The sequence below is a fragment of the Salmo salar genome, chromosome 15, assembly GCF_965601325.2.
Source record: "Salmo salar chromosome 15, fSalSal1, whole genome shotgun sequence".
Classification (NCBI taxonomy): Eukaryota; Metazoa; Chordata; class Actinopteri; order Salmoniformes; family Salmonidae; genus Salmo; species Salmo salar.
In genome coordinates, this window is record NC_138305.1 from 113828925 (window position 1) to 113850013 (window position 21089).

The window sequence follows — 21089 nt, forward strand, 5'->3', positions numbered from 1 at the left end:
AGGAGGGAGGGAAGGAGAGAGGAGGGAGGGGAGAAGAGAGGAGGGAGGGAAGGAGAGAGGAGGGAAGGAAGGAGAGAGGAGGGAGGGAGGGGAAAAGAGAGGAGGGAGGGAAGGAGAGAGGAGGGAGGGGAGAAGAGAGGAGGGAGGAGAAAGAAGGAGGCAGTAGGGAATGTGTTGGTTTATAAAGTCTCGTAGGGTCCCAGCCAGCGGTGCTTTACAACTGAGATTTGTGTCCCGTTGTAGTTTAGTGATTCATACCTTACCACTCTGCCTCCCTCTCTCTCTCTCCATATCTCTTTCCCTCTCTCTTTCACTCTCCATCTCTCTTTCTCTCAGGCTGGGGGAAGGTGTCTGACAGGGGATCAGAGGAACCGAGGAGGAGGAGGAGGAGGAGGAGGAAGAAGAGCAGTGGGAGAATCTGATTGGATCCATCCGAGGTTGGAGGGCTGGGCTTCCACCGTAGAGGGCGTCAGCCTCGGCGAGTGACACCTGCGTCGGCAAATCAGAACACAAGCTCTTCTCTGTGTCCACAGAGACCAGCGAATCTTCAAGTGTACGGCGGTCCCGGTGTAACTCGGGGCGTGTCTTGGGATGCGGCCAGAACAAGAAGTGGGTGTGGTCTCGTGTGAATAAGAGGAAGAGGAGTGGGTTGAGGCAGGAGGGGAGGGGTTGGAGAAGGAGTAAGACAGCCTTCAGCACCTCCTCTCCCAGAGAAAGCAACCCCAGCAGGGAGCAGAGAGACAGGAAGGCTACTGGGATATAGAGGAGACCGTTAATGAAGATCAGCCAGGTGATGTGTTTAATCATGCTACAATCCCACAGCCCCTCACACTCTCCTCTCAGCAGCTCCCAGTACAGACGGATGTAGGAGACTGTCACTATCAGCAGACACAGAGTATTCATCATGATCAGAGAGAGAGGGAAGCCTAGAGAGGAGGGGAGATGGGAGGAGGAAGGGGGATGCAGTGGGGAGGGCAGGCAGAGAGGGGAGGAACCGTACTCCCCCACATTGACCAGAGGGAGGGACGCCAGGGTGAGAGAGAGGGTGAGGCAGAAGAATGCGCACGTACGGACGCTCCCGTGTGACGGCGCCTTCCCGTAGGCCCGTGCGCACGTCACGCTCACGCCACACTGCACGGCCGCCAGAGTCAACAGCAGCACGCTCGCCTCGGACGCAAACACCCACACCCACCCAGTCACCTGGCAACCGGGACCCGACTCCCAGCGGGCGCCGTGGCGACCGAATTCTCCCAGCGTGACGGCGTCCACGAGGGCCAGCGTGCATGTGCATACGCCGGTTAGGAGGTTGGCAGCGGCCATGCAGGCGGTGGTGAACCGCAGCGGGGAGAGATAGCCCGCCGAACCGAAGAGCGACAGCAGCAAGAGAGAGTTCCCAAGTAGAGACACGATGGAGATGCACCACAGGGCCACACGGACCAACCAGCTGCCTAGCAGGGAGTCACATGGCCGGAACGGACCTAGGCGGGCGAGAAAAGGTGAGAGAGACCGTACTTTTAACAATAGGCGCATTAGGAAAGTATTCAGACCTCTTGACTTTTTCCACATTTTGTTAGGTTACAGCATTATTCTAAAATGGATTCAATTGTTTTTTTCCCCTCATCAATCTACACACAATACACCACAATGACATCACAATACCCCACAATGACATCACAATACCCCACAATGACATCACAATACCCCACAATGACATTACATTTAACATTTTAGTCATTTAGCAGACGCTCTTATCCAGAGCAACTTACAGTAGTGAATACATACATTTCATTTTCATTTCATGCATTTTTTTTTTGTACTGACATCACAATACCCCATAATGACATCACAATACCCCATAATGACATCACAATACCCCATGATGACAAAACCAAAACAGGTTTTTAGAAATGTTTGCAAATGTTTTTCAAATAAAGAACTAAAATATCACATTTACATAAGTATTCCGACTCTTTACTCAGTACTTTGTTAAAGCACCTTTAGCAGTGATTACAGCCTTGAGTCTTCTTGGGTATGTTAGAATATTTCCAAGATAAATACACAACGCAGAGGACTAAAAGTCAATAGAGTACCAACGATCAATGGAAATAGTGTTTTTTTTTCTTCCTGGAATAGGGAATTAATGAGCAATGGGTCAGAGACATGGGAGGAATTTGTCTATACAGTGGGCCTGAAATAGGTTACTTGTTATTTGGCCATTGGCTCAGTTTAATTGCAAGGAATTCTAATTGGTCAACCACAGGCTAGGGCTGGGTTATAAAACTACATCCTGTCCCTTTGTTCTGTGGAGAAAATCACAGGAGAGAGAATCACTGGAGAGAGAATCACAGGAGAGAGAATATCACTGGTGAGAGAATATCACTGGAGAGAGAATATCACTGGAGAGAGAATATCACTGGAGAGAGAATCACTGGAGAGAGAATCACAGGAGAGAGAGTCACAGGAGAGAATCACTGGAGAGAGAATCACTGGAGAGAATCACAGGAGAGAGAATCACTGGAGAGAGAATCACTGGAGAGAATCACTGGAGAGAGAATCACTGGAGAGAGAATCACTGGAGAGAGTCACTGGAGAGAGAATCACTGGAGAGAGAATCACTGGAGAGAATCACTGGAGAGAGAATCACTGGAGAGAGTCACAGGAGAGAGAATCACAGGAGCGAATTACTGGAGAGAATCACTGGAGAGAGAATCACTGGAGAGAGAATCACTGGAGAGAATCACTGGAGAGAGAATCACTGGAGAGAGAATCACTGGAGAGAGTCACTGGAGAGAGAGTCACAGGAGAGAGAGTCACAGGAGAGAATCACAGGAGAGAATCACAGGAGAGAATCACTGGAGAGAATCACAGGAGAGAGAATCACTGGAGAGAATCACTGGAGAGAGAATCACTGGAGAGAGTCACTGGAGAGAGAGTCACAGGAGAGAGAGTCACAGGAGAGAATCACAGGAGAGAATCACTGGAGAGAGAATCACTGGAGAGAGAATCACAGGAGAGAGAATCACAGGAGAGAGAATCACAGGAGAGAGAATCACAGGAGAGAGAATCACAGGAGAGAGAATGACTGGAGAGAGAATCACTGGAGAGAGAATCACTGGAGAGAGAATCACAGGAGAGAGAATCACAGGAGAGAGAATCACTGGAGAGAGAATATCACTGGAGAGAGAATCACAGGAGAGAGAATCACTGGAGAGAGTCACAGGAGAGAGAATCACTGGAGAGAATCACTGGAGAGAATCACTGGAGAGAGAGTCACTGGAGAGAGAATCACAGGAGAGAATCACTGAGGAGAGAATCACTGGAGAGAATCACAGGAGAGAATCACAGGAGAGAGTCACAGGAGAGAGAATCACTGGAGAGAATCACAGGAGAGAGAATCACTGGAGAGAGAATATCACTGGAGAGAGAATCACAGGAGCGAATTACTGGAGAGAATCACAGGAGAGAGAATCACTGGAGAGAATCACTGGAGAGAGAATCACTGGAGAGAGAATCACTGGAGAGAGAATATCACTGGAGAGAGAATATCACTGGAGAGAGAATATCACTGGAGAGAGAATATCACTGGAGAGAGAATATCACTGGAGAGAGAATCACTGGAGAGAGAATCACAGGAGAGAGAGTCACAGGAGAGAATCACTGGAGAGAGAATCACTGGAGAGAATCACAGGAGAGAGAATCACTGGAGAGAGAATCACTGGAGAGAGAATCACTGGAGAGAGAATCACTGGAGAGAGTCACTGGAGAGAGAATCACTGGAGAGAGAATCACTGGAGAGAATCACTGGAGAGAGAATCACTGGAGAGAGTCACAGGAGAGAGTCACAGGAGAGAGAATCACAGGAGCGAATTACTGGAGAGAATCACTGGAGAGAGAATCACTGGAGAGAGAATCACTGGAGAGAATCACTGGAGAGAGAATCACTGGAGAGAGAATCACTGGAGAGAGTCACTGGAGAGAATCACAGGAGAGAGAATCACTGGAGAGAATCACTGGAGAGAGAATCACTGGAGAGAGTCACTGGAGAGAGAGTCACAGGAGAGAGAGTCACAGGAGAGAATCACAGGAGAGAATCACTGGAGAGAGAATCACTGGAGAGAGAATCACAGGAGAGAGAATCACAGGAGAGAGAATCACTGGAGAGAGAATCACAGGAGAGAGAATGACTGGAGAGAGAATCACTGGAGAGAATCACTGGAGAGAGAATCACTGGAGAGAGAATCACAGGAGAGAGAATCACTGGAGAGAGAATATCACTGGAGAGAGAATCACAGGAGAGAGAATCACTGGAGAGAGTCACAGGAGAGAGAATCACTGGAGAGAATCACAGGAGAGAGAATCACTGGAGAGAGAATATCACTGGAGAGAGAATCACAGGAGCGAATTACTGGAGAGAATCACAGGAGAGAATCACTGGAGAGAATCACAGGAGAGAGAATCACTGGAGAGAATCACTGGAGAGAGAATCACTGGAGAGAGAATCACTGGAGAGAGAATCACAGGAGAGAATCACTGGAGAGAGAATCACTGGAGAGAATCACTGGAGAGAATCACAGGAGAGAGAGTATCACTGGAGAGAGAATCACTGGAGAGAGAATCACAGGAGAGAATCACTGGAGAGAATCACTGAGGAGAGAGAATCACTGGAGAGAGAATCACTGGAGAGAGAATCACTGGAGAGCGAATCACTGGAGAGAGAATCACAGGAGAGAATCACTGGAGAGAATCACTGGAGAGCGAATCACTGAGGACAGGGAAGAATGACCATCTACCTCCCTGTATGATTTGTCCTCTTCAAATAAAACTATTTTCCTCTCCCATGATTTGCTTTGGGGTCTGTGTTATTCAAGAATAGCATCAACTGCTAACAGGTATGACGCTACAAGCTTGGCACACCTGTACTTGGGGAGTTTCTCCCATTCTTCTCTACAGATCCTCTCAAGCTCTGTCAGGTTGGATGGGGAGCGTTGCTGTACTCAAGGACATTCAGAAACTTGTCCTGAAGTCCTGCGTTGTCTTGGCTGTGTGCTTAGGGTCATTGTGCTGTTGGAATGCGAACCTTCGCCCCAGTCTGAATTCCTGAGAACTCTGGGGCAGGTTTTCATCGAAGATTTCTCTGTGCTTTGCTACATTCATCTTTCCCTTGATCCTCACTAGTCTCCGAGTCCCTGCCGCTGAAAAACATCCCCACAGCATGATGCTGCCTCCACCATGCTTCACCGTAAGGATGGTGCCAGGTTTCCTCCAGACGTGACGCTTGGTATTCAGGCCAAAGCGTTCAATCTTGGTTTCATCAGACCAGAGAATCTTGTTTCTCATGGTCTGAGAGTCTTTAGGTGCTTTTTGGCAAACTCCAAGTGGGCTGTCATGTGCCTTTTACTGAGGAGTGGCTTCCGTTTGGCCACTCTACCATAAAGGCCTGATTGGTGGAGTGCTGCAGAGATGGTTGACATCTGGAAGGTTCTCCCATCTCCACAGAGGAACTCTGGAGCTCTATAAGAGTGACCATCAGGATCTTGGTCACCTCCCTGACCAAGGCCCTTCTCCCAAATTTCTCAGTTTGGCCGGGCGGCCAGCTCTAAGAAAAGTCTTGCTGGTTCCAAACTTCTTCAATTTAAGAATGATGGAGGCCACTGTGTTCTTGGGGACCTTCAATGCTGCAGAACGGTTTGTGCCTCGACACAATCCTGTCTCGACCGCATGGCTTCATTTTTGGACTGACATGCGCTGTCAACTGTGGGACCTTTATATAGACAGGTGTGTGCCTTTCCAAATCATGTCCAATCAATTTAATTTACCACAGGTGGACTCCCATCAAGTTGTAGAAACATCTCAAGGATGATCAATGGAAACAGGATGAACCTGAGCTCAATTTTGAGTCTCATAGTAAAGGGTCTGAATACTTATGTAAATAAGGTATTTCAGTTTTTGAATTTTAATACATTTGCAAACATTTCTAAAAACCTGTTTTCCCTTTGTCATTATAGGGTATTGTGATGTCATTATGGGGTATTGTGATGTCATTATGGGGTATTGTGATGTCATTATGGTGTATTGTGATGTCATTATGGTGTATTGTGATGTCAATATGGGGTATTGTGTGTAGATTGATGAGGGGAACGTTTTATTGAATCCATTTTAGAATAAGGCTGTAACATAACAAAATGTCAGTGGTGTGTGTACCTGGTACAGGTGTATTAAACAGTGGTGTGTGTACCTGGTACAGGTGTATTAAACAGTGGTGTGTGTACCTGGTACAGGTGTATTAAACAGTGGTGTGTGTACCTGGTACAGGTGTATTAAACAGTGGTGTGTGTACCTGGTACAGGTGTATTAAACAGTGGTGTGTACCTGGTACAGGTGTATTAAACAGTGGTGTGTGTACCTGGTACAGGTGTATTAAACAGTGGTGTGTGTACCTGGTACAGGTGTATTAAACAGTGGTGTGTGTACCTGGTACAGGTGTATTAAACAGTGGTGTGTGTACCTGGTACAGGTGTATTAAACAGTGGTGTGTGTACCTGGTACAGGTGTATTAAACAGTGGTGTGTACCTGGTACAGGTGTATTAAACAGTGGTGTGTGTACCTGGTACAGGTGTATTAAACAGTGGTGTGTGTACCTGGTACAGGTGTATTAAACAGTGGTGTGTGTACCTGGTACAGGTGTATTAAACAGTGGTGTGTGTACCTGGTACAGGTGTATTAAACAGTGGTGTGTGTACCTGGTACAGGTGTATTAAACAGTGGTGTGTGTACCTGGTACAGGTGTATTAAACAGTGGTGTGTACCTGGTACAGGTGTATTAAACAGTGGTGTGTGTACCTGGTACAGGTGTATTAAACAGTGGTGTGTGTACCTGGTACAGGTGTATTAAACAGTGGTGTGTGTACCTGGTACAGGTGTATTAAACAGTGGTGTGTGTACCTGGTACAGGTGTATTAAACAGTGGTGTGTGTACCTGGTACAGGTGTATTAAACAGTGGTGTGTGTACCTGGTACAGGTGTATTAAACAGTGGTGTGTGTACCTGGTACAGGTGTATTAAACAGTGGTGTGTGTACCTGGTACAGGTGTATTAAACAGTGGTGTGGGTACCTGGTACAGGTGTATTAAACAGTGGTGTGTGTACCTGGTACAGGTGTATTAAACAGTGGTGTGTGTACCTGGTACAGGTGTATTAAACAGTGGTGTGTGTACCTGGTACAGGTGTATTAAACAGTGGTGTGGGTACCTGGTACAGGTGTATTAAACAGTGGTGTGTGTACCTGGTACAGGTGTATTAAACAGTGGTGTGGGTACCTGGTACAGGTGTATTAAACAGTGGTGTGTGTACCTGGTACAGGTGTATTAAACAGTGGTGTGTGTACCTGGTACAGGTGTATTAAACAGTGGTGTGTACCTGGTACAGGTGTATTAAACAGTGGTGTGTGTACCTGGTACAGGTGTATTAAACAGTGGTGTGTGTACCTGGTACAGGTGTATTAAACAGTGGTGTGTGTACCTGGTACAGGTGTATTAAACAGTGGTGTGTGTACCTGGTACAGGTGTATTAAACAGTGGTGTGTACCTGGTACAGGTGTATTAAACAGTGGTGTGTGTACCTGGTACAGGTGTATTAAACAGTGGTGTGTGTATCTGGTACAGGTGTATTAAACAGTGGTGTGTGTACCTGGTACAGCTGTATTAAACAGTGGTGTGTGTACCTGGTACAGGTGTATTAAACAGTGGTGTGTGTACCTGGTACAGGTGTATTAAACAGTGGTGTGTGTACCTGGTACAGGTGTATTAAACAGTGGTGTGTGTACCTGGTACAGGTGTATTAAACAGTGGTGTGTGTACCTGGTACAGGTGTATTAAACAGTGGTGTGTGTACCTGGTACAGGTGTATTAAACAGTGGTGTGTGTACCTGGTACAGGTGTATTAAACAGTGGTGTGTACCTGGTACAGGTGTATTAAACAGTGGTGTGTACCTGGTACAGGTGTATTAAACAGTGGTGTGTGTACCTGGTACAGGTGTATTAAACAGTGGTGTGTGTACCTGGTACAGGTGTATTAAACAGTGGTGTGTGTACCTGGTACAAGTGTATTAAACAGTGGTGTGTGTACCTGGTACAGGTGTATTAAACAGTGGTGTGGGTACCTGTTACAGGTGTATTAAACAGTGGTGTGTGTACCTGGTACAGGTGTATTAAACAGTGGTGTGTGTACCTGGTACAGGTGTATTAAACAGTGGTGTGTGTACCTGGTACAGGTGTATTAAACAGTGGTGTGTGTACCTGGTACAGGTGTATTAAACAGTGGTGTGTGTACCTGGTACAGGTGTATTAAACAGTGGTGTGTGTACCTGTTACAGGTGTATTAAACAGTGGTGTGTGTACCTGGTACAGGTGTATTAAACAGTGGTGTGTGTACCTGGTACAGGTGTATTAAACAGTGGTGTGTGTACCTGGTACAGGTGTATTAAACAGTGGTGTGTGTACCTGGTACAGGTGTATTAAACAGTGGTGTGTGTACCTGGTACAGGTGTATTAAACAGTGATGTGTGTACCTGGTACAGGTGTATTAAACAGTGGTGTGTGTACCTGGTACAGGTGTATTAAACAGTGGTGTGGGTACCTGGTACAGGTGTATTAAACAGTGGTGTGTGTACCTGGTACAGGTGTATTAAACAGTGGTGTGTGTACCTGGTACAGGAGAGCACTGGATGTTAGTCTGTAGTTTAGATTCCTGTAATTCCATCTGGAGGTCCTCCAGGTCCGGGTCATCTGAATAAACAACAGAACAGACAAGTCAGATAATGGATAAGATAATGAAGTCTATATATACGATAATGGAGTCTATAGATAAGGTAATGAAGTCGATAGATACGATAATGAAGTCTATAGATACGATAATGAAGTCTATAGATACGATAATGGTCTTTAGATAAGATAATGGAGTCTATCGATAAGATCATGGAGTATATATATGATAATGGAGTGTATATATAAGATAATTGGGGTCCTTAGATAAGATAATGAAATCTATCGAAAATGTAATGAAGTCTATAGCTATGATAATGGAGTTTATAGATAAGATAATGAAATCAATAAATAAGATAATGTAGTCTATAGATGACATAAGGGAGTCTATATGCAAGATAAGGAAGTCTATAGATAAGGTAATGTAGTCTATAGATACGAGATTTGAGTCTATAGATATGGTAATGGTCTATAGATAAGGTAATGGAGTCTATAGATAAGGTAATGGAGTCTATAGATAATGTAATGGTCTATAGATAATGTAATGGTCTATAGATAATGTAATGGAGTCTATAGATAATGTAATGGTCTATAGATAAGGTAATGGAGTCTATAGAGAGTGTGTTGCTGTGCCAGGTATCTAAGTAGGGCTCTGACATGTTAGAAACAGCATCTGTTCCAGACTCACAGACAGAGCATTAGCCTGTTACCCTGCCCTGACCCCGAAACCTAGTGTGTCTGTGTGGATGGGGTATAGGGCGACGGGTTCTTACAGAGAGTGTCTGTGTGGATGGGGTATAGGGCGACGGGTTCTTACAGAGTGTGTCTGTGTGGATGGGGTATAGGGCGACGGGGTTCTTACAGAGTGTGTCTGTGTGGATGGGGTATAGGGCGACGGGTTCTTACAGAGTGTGTCTGTGTGGATGGGGTATAGGGCGACGGGTTCTTACAGAGTGTGTCTGTGTGGATGGGGTATAGGGCGACGGTCCTCTGGTCTAGCTCCTCCTCCTCACTGCTCTGCTCAGTCTCCAGTTGGCTGATGGACTTATAGGTGTCACATGACCCGTAGACACAGCACTGGTATGCATACGGCATCTCTACCACCCTGAGAGAGAGAGAGAGAGAGAGAGAGAGAGAGAGAGAGAGAGAGAGAGAGAGAGAGAGAGAGAGAGAGAGAGAGAGAGAGAGAGAGAGAGAGATGGGAAGAGAGAGATGAGAAGAGAGAGATGGGAAGAGAGAGAGAGGTGTTCAGGCCTACAGTAGTCTATATGAGGTGTTCAGGTCTACAGTAGTCTATATGAGGTGTTCAGGTCTACAGTAGTCTATATGTGGTGTTCAGGCCTACAGTAGTCTGTCTATATGAGGTGTTCAGGTCTAACGTAGTCTTTATGAGTTGTTCAGGCCTATAGTAGTCTATATGAGGTGTTCAGGCCTACAGTAGACTATATGAGGTGTTCAGGCCTACAGTAGTCTATATGAGGTGTTCAGGTCTACAGTAGTCTGTCTATATGAGGTGTTCAGGTCTACAGTAGTCTATATGAGGTGTTCAGGTGTTCAGGCTTACAGTAGTCTGTCTATATGAAGTGTTCAGGTCTACAGTAGTTTATATGAGGTGTTCAGGTCTACAGTAGTCTATATGAGGTTTTCAGGCCTACAGTAGTCTGTCTATATGAGGTGTTCAGGCCTACAGTAGTCTATATGAGGTGTTCAGGTCTACAGTAGTCTGTCTATATGAGGTGTTCAGGTGTTCAGGTCTACAGTAGTCTATATGAGGTGTTAAATACAGACCTACAGTAGTCTATATGAGGTGTTCAGGTCTACAGTAGTCTATATGAGGTGTTCAGGTCTACAGTAGTCTCTCTATATGAGGTGTTCAGGTGTTCAGGCCTACAGTAGTCTATATGAGGTGTTCAGGCCTATAGTAGTCTATATGAGGTGTTCAGGTCTACAGTAGTCTATATGAGGTGTTCAGGTCTACAGTAGTCTATATGAGGTGTTCAGGCCTACAGTAGTCTATATGAGGTGTTCAGGTCTACAGTAGTCTATATGAGGTGTTCAGGCCTACAGTAGTCTGTCTATATGAGGTGTTCAGGTCTACAGTAGTCTATATGAGGTGTTCAGGCCTACGAGTAGTCTATATGAGGTGTTCAGGCTACAGTAGTCTATATGAGGTGTTCAGGTGTTCAGGCCTACAGTAGTCTATATGAGGTGTTCAGGTCTACAGTAGTCTATATGAGGTGTTCAGGTGTTCAGGCCTACAGTAGTCTATATGAGGTGTTCAGGTCAACAGTAGTCTATATGAGGTGTTCAGGTCTACAGTAGTCTATATGAGGTGCTCAGGCCTACAGTAGTCTATATGAGGTGTTCAGGTCTACATTAGTCTTTATGAGGTGTCAGGTCTACAGTAGTCTATATGAGGTGTTCAGGCCTACAGTAGTCTATATGAGGTGTTCAGGCTACAGTAGTCTATATGAGGTGTTCAGGTGTTCAGGCCTACAGTAGTCTATATGAGGTGTTCAGGTCTACAGTAGTCTATATGAGGTGTTCAGGTGTTCAGGCCTACAGTAGTCTATATGAGGTGTTCAGGTCTACAGTAGTCTATATGAGGTGTTCAGGTGTTCAGGTCTACAGTAGTCTATATGAGGTGTTCAGGCCTACAGTAGTCTGTCTATATGAGGTGTTCAGGCATACAGTAGTCTATATGAGGTGTTCAGGCCTACAGTAGTCTATATGAGGTGTTCAGTTCTATAGTAGTCTATATGAGGTGTTCAGGCCTACAGTAGTCTATATGAGGTGTTCAGGCCTACAGTAGTCTATATGAGGTGTTCAGGTCTACAGTAGTCTGTCTATATGAGGTGTCCAGGTCTACAGTAGTCTATATGAGGTGTTCAGGTGTTCAGGCTTACAGTAGTCTGTCTATATGAGGTGTTCAGGCATACAGTAGTCTATATGAGGTGTTCAGGCCTACAGTAGTCTATATGAGGTGTCCAGTTCTATAGTAGTCTATATGAGGTGTTCAGGCCTACAGTAGTCTATATGAGGTGTTCAGGCCTACAGTAGTCTATATGAGGTGTTCAAGTCTACAGTAGTCTGTCTATATGAGGTGTTCAGGTCTACAGTAGTCTATATGAGGTGTTCAGGTCTACAGTAGTCTATATGAGGTGTTCAGGTCTACAGTAGTCTATATGAGGTGTTCAGGCCTACAGTAGTCTGTCTATATGAGGTCTTCAGGCCTACAGTAGTCTATATGAGGTTTTCAGGTCTACAGTAGTCTGTCTATATGAGGTGTTCAGGTGTTCAGGTCTACAGTAGTCTATAAGTGGTGTTCAGGCCTACATTAGTCTGTCTATATGAGGTGTTCAGGTCTACAGTAGTCTATATGAGGTGTTCAGGTCTACAGTAGTCTATATGAGGCGTTCAGGTCTACAGTAGTCTATATGAGGTGTTCAGGCCTACAGTAGTCTATATGAGGTGTTCAGGTCTACAGTAGTCTATATGAGGTGTTCAGGTCTACAGTAGTCTATATGAGGTGTTCAGGTCTACAGTAGTCTATATGAGGTGTTCAGGCTACAGTAGTCTATATGAGGTGTTCAGGCCTACAGTAGTCTATATGAGGTGTTCAGGTCTACAGTAGTCTGTCTATATGAGGTGTTCAGGTGTTCAGGTCTACAGTAGTCTATATGAGGTGTTAAATACAGACCTACAGTAGTCTATATGAGGTGTTCAGGTCTACAGTAGTCTATATGAGGTGTTCAGGTCTACAGTAGTCTCTCTATATGAGGTGTTCAGGTGTTCAGGCCTACAGTAGTCTATATGAGGTGTTCAGGCCTATAGTAGTCTATATGAGGTGTTCAGGTCTACAGTAGTCTATATGAGGTGTTCAGGTCTACAGTAGTCTATATGAGGTGTTCAGGCCTACAGTAGTCTATATGAGGTGTTCAGGTCTACAGTAGTCTATATGAGGTGTTCAGGCCTACAGTAGTCTGTCTATATGAGGTGTTCAGGTCTACAGTAGTCTATATGAGGTGTTCAGGCCTACGAGTAGTCTATATGAGGTGTTCAGGCTACAGTAGTCTATATGAGGTGTTCAGGTGTTCAGGCCTACAGTAGTCTATATGAGGTGTTCAGGTCTACAGTAGTCTATATGAGGTGTTCAGGTGTTCAGGCCTACAGTAGTCTATATGAGGTGTTCAGGTCAACAGTAGTCTATATGAGGTGTTCAGGTCTACAGTAGTCTATATGAGGTGCTCAGGCCTACAGTAGTCTATATGAGGTGTTCAGGTCTACATTAGTCTTTATGAGGTGTCAGGTCTACAGTAGTCTATATGAGGTGTTCAGGCCTACAGTAGTCTATATGAGGTGTTCAGGCTACAGTAGTCTATATGAGGTGTTCAGGTGTTCAGGCCTACAGTAGTCTATATGAGGTGTTCAGGTCTACAGTAGTCTATATGAGGTGTTCAGGTGTTCAGGCCTACAGTAGTCTATATGAGGTGTTCAGGTCTACAGTAGTCTATATGAGGTGTTCAGGTGTTCAGGTCTACAGTAGTCTATATGAGGTGTTCAGGCCTACAGTAGTCTGTCTATATGAGGTGTTCAGGCATACAGTAGTCTATATGAGGTGTTCAGGCCTACAGTAGTCTATATGAGGTGTTCAGTTCTATAGTAGTCTATATGAGGTGTTCAGGCCTACAGTAGTCTATATGAGGTGTTCAGGCCTACAGTAGTCTATATGAGGTGTTCAGGTCTACAGTAGTCTGTCTATATGAGGTGTCCAGGTCTACAGTAGTCTATATGAGGTGTTCAGGTGTTCAGGCTTACAGTAGTCTGTCTATATGAGGTGTTCAGGCATACAGTAGTCTATATGAGGTGTTCAGGCCTACAGTAGTCTATATGAGGTGTCCAGTTCTATAGTAGTCTATATGAGGTGTTCAGGCCTACAGTAGTCTATATGAGGTGTTCAGGCCTACAGTAGTCTATATGAGGTGTTCAAGTCTACAGTAGTCTGTCTATATGAGGTGTTCAGGTCTACAGTAGTCTATATGAGGTGTTCAGGTCTACAGTAGTCTATATGAGGTGTTCAGGTCTACAGTAGTCTATATGAGGTGTTCAGGCCTACAGTAGTCTGTCTATATGAGGTCTTCAGGCCTACAGTAGTCTATATGAGGTTTTCAGGTCTACAGTAGTCTGTCTATATGAGGTGTTCAGGTGTTCAGGTCTACAGTAGTCTATAAGTGGTGTTCAGGCCTACATTAGTCTGTCTATATGAGGTGTTCAGGTCTACAGTAGTCTATATGAGGTGTTCAGGTCTACAGTAGTCTATATGAGGCGTTCAGGTCTACAGTAGTCTATATGAGGTGTTCAGGCCTACAGTAGTCTATATGAGGTGTTCAGGTCTACAGTAGTCTATATGAGGTGTTCAGGTCTACAGTAGTCTATATGAGGTGTTCAGGTCTACAGTAGTCTATATGAGGTGTTCAGGCTACAGTAGTCTATATGAGGTGTTCAGGTGTTCAGGCCTACAGTAGTCTATATGAGGGGTTCAGGTCTACAGTAGTCTATATGAGGTGTTCAGGTGTTCAGGCCTACAGTAGTCTATATGAGGTGTTCAGGTCTACAGTAGTCTATATGAGGTGTTCAGGTGTTCAGGTCTATAGTAGTCTATATGAGGTGTTCAGGCCTACAGTAGTCTGTCTATATGAGGTGTTCAGGCATACAGTAGTCTATATGAGGTGTTCAGGCCTACAGTAGTCTATATGAGGTGTTCAGTTCTATAGTAGTCTATATGAGGTGTTCAGGCCTACAGTAGTCTATATGAGGTGTTCAGGCCTACAGTAGTCTATATGAGGTGTTCAGGTCTACAGTAGTCTATATGAGGTGTTCAGGCCTACAGTAGTCTATATGTGGTGTTCAGGCCTACAGTAGTCTATATGAGGTGTTCAGTCCTACAGTAGTCTATATGAGGTGTTCAGGCCTACAGTAGTCTATATGAGGTATTCAGGTCTACAGTAGTCTATATGAGGTGTTCAGTCCTACAGTAGTCTATATGAGGTGTTCAATGCAGGTCTACAGTATTCTATATGAGGTGTTCAGGTCTACAGTAGTCTATATGAGGTGTTCAGGTCTACAGTAGTCTTTATGAGTTGTTCAGGCCTATAGTAGTCTATATGAGGTGTTCAGGTCTACAGTAGTCTATATGAGTTGTTCAGACGTACAGTAGTCTATATGAGGTGTTCAGGTCTACAGTAGTCTATATGAGGTGTTCAGGTCTACAGTCGTCTATATGAGGTGTTCAGGCCTACAGTAGTCTGTCTATATGAGGTGTTCAGGCCTACAGTAGTCTATATGAGGTGTTCAGGTCTACAGTAGTCTATATGAGGTGTTCAGGTGTTCAGGCCTACAGTAGTCTATATGAGGTGTTCAGGTCTACAGTAGTCTATATGAGGTGTTCAGGTGTTCAGGTCTACAGTAGTCTATATGAGGTGTTCAGGCCTACAGTAGTCTGTCTATATGAGGTGTTCAGGCATACAGTAGTCTATATGAGGTGTTCAGGCCTACAGTAGTCTATATGAGGTGTTCAGTTCTATAGTAGTCTATATGAGGTGTTCAGGCCTACAGTAGTCTATATGAGGTGTTCAGGCCTACAGTAGTCTATATGAGGTGTTCAGGTCTACAGTAGTCTGTCTATATGAGGTGTCCAGGTCTACAGTAGTCTATATGAGGTGTTCAGGTGTTCAGGCTTACAGTAGTCTGTCTATATGAGGTGTTCAGGCATACAGTAGTCTATATGAGGTGTTCAGGCCTACAGTAGTCTATATGAGGTGTTCAGTTCTATAGTAGTCTATATGAGGTGTTCAGGCCTACAGTAGTCTATATGAGGTGTTCAGGCCTACAGTAGTCTATATGAGGTGTTCAAGTCTACAGTAGTCTGTCTATATGAGGTGTTCAGGTCTACAGTAGTCTATATGAGGTGTTCAGGTCTACAGTAGTCTATATGAGGTGTTCAGGTCTACAGTAGTCTATATGAGGTGTTCAGGCCTACAGTAGTCTGTCTATATGAGGTGTTCAGGCCTACAGTAGTCTATATGAGGTTTTCAGGTCTACAGTAGTTTGTCTATATGAGGTGTTCAGGTGTTCAGGTCTACAGTAGTCTATAAGTGGTGTTCAGGCCTACATTAGTCTGTCTATATGAGGTGTTCAGGTCTACAGTAGTCTATATGAGGTGTTCAGGTCTACAGTAGTCTATATGAGGCGTTCAGGTCTACAGTAGTCTATATGAGGTGTTCAGGCCTACAGTAGTCTATATGAGGTGTTCAGGTCTACAGTAGTCTATATGAGGTGTTCAGGTCTACAGTAGTCTATATGAGGTGTTCAGGTCTACAGTAGTCTATATGAGGGGTTCAGGTCTACAGTAGTCTATATGAGGTGTTCAGGTGTTCAGGCCTACAGTAGTCTATATGAGGTGTTCAGGTCTACAGTAGTCTATATGAGGTGTTCAGGTGTTCAGGTCTATAGTAGTCTATATGAGGTGTTCAGGCCTACAGTAGTCTGTCTATATGAGGTGTTCAGGCATACAGTAGTCTATATGAGGTGTTCAGGCCTACAGTAGTCTATATGAGGTGTTCAGTTCTATAGTAGTCTATATGAGGTGTTCAGGCCTACAGTAGTCTATATGAGGTGTTCAGGCCTACAGTAGTCTATATGAGGTGTTCAGGTCTACAGTAGTCTATATGAGGTGTTCAGGCCTACAGTAGTCTATATGTGGTGTTCAGGCCTACAGTAGTCTATATGAGGTGTTCAGTCCTACAGTAGTCTATATGAGGTGTTCAGGCCTACAGTAGTCTATATGAGGTATTCAGGTCTACAGTAGTCTATATGAGGTGTTCAGTCCTACAGTAGTCTATATGAGGTGTTCAATGCAGGTCTACAGTATTCTATATGAGGTGTTCAGGTCTACAGTAGTCTATATGAGGTGTTCAGGTCTACAGTAGTCTTTATGAGTTGTTCAGGCCTATAGTAGTCTATATGAGGTGTTCAGGTCTACAGTAGTCTATATGAGTTGTTCAGACGTACAGTAGTCTATATGAGGTGTTCAGGTCTACAGTAGTCTATATGAGGTGTTCAGGTCTACAGTCGTCTATATGAGGTGTTCAGGCCTACAGTAGTCTGTCTATATGAGGTGTTCAGGCCTACAGTAGTCTATATGAGGTGTTCAGGCATACAGTAGTCTGTCTATATGAGGTGGTCAGGTCTACAGTAGTCTATATGAGGTGGTCAGGTCTACAGTAGTCTATATGAGGTGTTCAGGCCTACAGTAGTCTATATGAGGTGTTCAGGCCTACAGTAGTCTATATGAGGTGTTCAGGCCTACAGTTGTCTATATGAGGTGTCCAGGTCTACAGTAGTCTATATGAGGTGTTCAGGCCTACAGTAGTCTGTCTATATGAGGTGTTCAGGTCTACAGTAGTCCATATGAGGTGTTCAGGTCTACAGTAGTCTGTCTATATGTGGTGTTCAGGTGATCAGGTCTACAGTAGTCTATATGAAGTGTTCAGGTCTACAGTTGTCTATATGAGGTGGTCAGGCCTACAGTAGTCTATATGAGGTGTTCAGGCCTACAGTAGTCTATATGAGGTGTTCAGGTCTACAGTAGTCTATATGAGGTGTTCAGGCCTACAGTAGTCTATATAAAGTGTTCAGGTCTAAAGTAGTCTATATGAGGTGTTCAGGCCTACAGTAGTCTATATGAGGTGTTCAGGTCTACAGTAGTCTATATGAGGTGTTCAGTCCTACAGTAGTCTATATGAGGTGTTCAATGCAGGTCTACAGTATTCTATATGAGGTGTTCAGGTCTACAGTAGTCTATATGAGGTGTTCAGGTCTACAGTAGTCTTTATGAGTTGTTCAGGCCTATAGTAGTCTATATGAGGTGTTCAGGTCTACAGTAGTCTATATGAGTTGTTCAGATGTACAGTAGTCTATATGAGGTGTTCAGGTCTACAGTAGTCTATATGAGGTGTTCAGGTCTACAGTCGTCTATATGAGGTGTTCAGGCCTACAGTAGTCTGTCTATATGAGGTGTTCAGGCCTACAGTAGTCTATATGAGGTGTTCAGGCCTACAGTAGTCTGTCTATATGAGGTGGTCAGGTCTACAGTCGTCTATATGAGGTGTTCAGGCCTACAGTAGTCTGTATATATGAGGTGTTCAGGCCTACAGTAGTCTATATGAGGTGTTCAGGCCTACAGTAGTCTGTCTATATGAGGTGGTCAGGTCTACAGTAGTCTATATGAGGTGGTCAGGTCTACAGTAGTCTATATGAGGTGTTCAGGCCTACAGTAGTCTATATGAGGTGTTCAGGCCTACAGTAGTCTATATGAGGTGTTCAGGCCTACAGTTGTCTATATGAGGTGTCCAGGTCTACAGTAGTCTATATGAGGTGTTCAGGCCTACAGTAGTCTGTCTATATGAGGTGTTCAGGTCTACAGTAGTCCATATGAGGTGTTCAGGTCTACAGTAGTCTGTCTATATGTGGTGTTCAGGTGATCAGGTCTACAGTAGTCTATATGAAGTGTTCAGGTCTACAGTTGTCTATATGAGGTGTTCAGGCCTACAGTAGTCTATATGAGGTGTTCAGGCCTACAGTAGTCTATATGAGGTGTTCAGGTCTACAGTAGTCTATATGAGGTGTTCAGGCCTACAGTAGTCTATATAAAGTGGTCAGGTCTAAAGTAGTCTATATGAGGTGTTCAGGCCTACAGTAGTCTATATGAGGTGTTCAGGTCTACAGTAGTCTATATGAGGTGTTCAGGCCTACAGTAGCCTATTTAAGGTGTTCAGGCCTACAGTAGTCTATATGAGGTGTTCAGGCCTACAGTAGTCTATACAAGGTGTTCAGGTCTACAGTAGTCTATATGAGGTGTTCAGGCCTACAGTAGTCTATATGAGGTGTTCAGTTCTATAGTAGTCTATATGAGGTGTTCAGGCCTACAGTAGTCTATATGAGGTGTTCAGGCCTACAGTAGTCTATATGAGGTGTTCAGGTCTACAGTAGTCTATATGAGGTGTTCAGGCCTACAGTAGTCTATATGTGGTGTTCAGGCCTACAGTAGTCTATATGAGGTGTTCAGTCCTACAGTAGTCTATATGAGGTGTTCAGGCCTACAGTAGTCTATATGAGGTATTCAGGTCTACAGTAGTCTATATGAGGTGTTCAGTCCTACAGTAGTCTATATGAGGTGTTCAATGCAGGTCTACAGTATTCTATATGAGGTGTTCAGGTCTACAGTAGTCTATATGAGGTGTTCAGGTCTACAGTAGTCTTTATGAGTTGTTCAGGCCTATAGTAGTCTATATGAGGTGTTCAGGTCTACAGTAGTCTATATGAGTTGTTCAGACGTACAGTAGTCTATATGAGGTGTTCAGGTCTACAGTAGTCTATATGAGGTGTTCAGGTCTACAGTCGTCTATATGAGGTGTTCAGGCCTACAGTAGTCTGTCTATATGAGGTGTTCAGGCCTACAGTAGTCTATATGAGGTGTTCAGGCATACAGTAGTCTGTCTATATGAGGTGGTCAGGTCTACAGTAGTCTATATGAGGTGGTCAGGTCTACAGTAGTCTATATGAGGTGTTCAGGCCTACAGTAGTCTATATGAGGTGTTCAGGCCTACAGTAGTCTATATGAGGTGTTCAGGCCTACAGTTGTCTATATGAGGTGTCCAGGTCTACAGTAGTCTATATGAGGTGTTCAGGCCTACAGTAGTCTGTCTATATGAGGTGTTCAGGTCTACAGTAGTCCATATGAGGTGTTCAGGTCTACAGTAGTCTGTCTATATGTGGTGTTCAGGTGATCAGGTCTACAGTAGTCTATATGAAGTGTTCAGGTCTACAGTTGTCTATATGAGGTGTTCAGGCCTACAGTAGTCTATATGAGGTGTTCAGGCCTACAGTAGTCTATATGAGGTGTTCAGGTCTACAGTAGTCTATATGAGGTGTTCAGGCCTACAGTAGTCTATATAAAGTGTTCAGGTCTAAAGTAGTCTATATGAGGTGTTCAGGCCTACAGTAGTCTATATGAGGTGTTCAGGTCTACAGTAGTCTATATGAGGTGTTCAGTCCTACAGTAGTCTATATGAGGTGTTCAATGCAGGTCTACAGTATTCTATATGAGGTGTTCAGGTCTACAGTAGTCTATATGAGGTGTTCAGGTCTACAGTAGTCTTTATGAGTTGTTCAGGCCTATAGTAGTCTATATGAGGTGTTCAGGTCTACAGTAGTCTATATGAGGTGTTCAGGTCTACAGTAGTCTATATGAGGTGTTCAGGTCTACAGTCGTCTATATGAGGTGTTCAGGCCTACAGTAGTCTGTCTATATGAGGTGTTCAGGCCTACAGTAGTCTATATGAGGTGTTCAGGCCTACAGTAGTCTGTCTATATGAGGTGGTCAGGTCTACAGTCGTCTATATGAGGTGTTCAGGCCTACAGTAGTCTGTCTATATGAGGTGTTCAGGCCTACAGTAGTCTATATGAGGTGTTCAGGCCTACAGTAGTCTGTCTATATGAGGTGGTCAGGTCTACAGTAGTCTATATGAGGTGGTCAGGTCTACAGTAGTCTATATGAGGTGTTCAGGCCTACAGTAGTCTATATGAGGTGTTCAGGCCTACAGTAGTCTATATGAGGTGTTCAGGCCTACAGTTGTCTATATGAGGTGTCCAGGTCTACAGTAGTCTATATGAGGTGTTCAGGCCTACAGTAGTCTGTCTATATGAGGTGTTCAGGTCTACAGTAGTCCATATGAGGTGTTCAGGTCTACAGTAGTCTGTCTATATGTGGTGTTCAGGTGATCAGGTCTACAGTAGTCTATATGAAGTGTTCAGGTCTACAGTTGTCTATATGAGGTGTTCAGGCCTACAGTAGTCTATATGAGGTGTTCAGGCCTACAGTAGTCTATATGAGGTGTTCAGGTCTACAGTAGTCTATATGAGGTGTTCAGGCCTACAGTAGTCTATATAAAGTGGTCAGGTCTAAAGTAGTCTATATGAGGTGTTCAGGCCTACAGTAGTCTATATGAGGTGTTCAGGTCTACAGTAGTCTATATGAGGTGTTCAGGCCTACAGTAGCCTATTTAAGGTGTTCAGGCCTACAGTAGTCTATATGAGGTGTTCAGGCCTACAGTAGTCTATACAAGGTGTTCAGGTCTACAGTAGTCTATATGAGGTGTTCAGGCCTACAGTAGTCTATATGAGGTGTTCAGGTCTACAGTAGTCTATATGAGGTGTTCAGGTCTACAGTAGTCTATATGAGGTGTTCAGGCCTACAGTAGTCTATATGA

General features: G+C 44.4%; 1 protein-coding gene across 1 annotated transcript in view; it reads right to left on the minus strand.

Annotated features, from left to right (window-relative positions):
- Positions 1-252: 252 nt before the first annotated feature.
- The window catches only part of lgr6 (leucine-rich repeat containing G protein-coupled receptor 6), a 57245-nt gene continuing 36408 nt past the window's right edge, over positions 253-21089 (minus strand). The window contains exons 13-15 of the mRNA XM_082961517.1: positions 9711-9865; positions 8704-8784; positions 253-1478 (exon numbers count right to left, since the gene is read on the minus strand). Of these exons, the coding sequence (XP_082817643.1) occupies positions 253-1478; positions 8704-8784; positions 9711-9865 (1462 nt within the window). The remainder of the gene's footprint in view (positions 1479-8703; positions 8785-9710; positions 9866-21089) is intronic.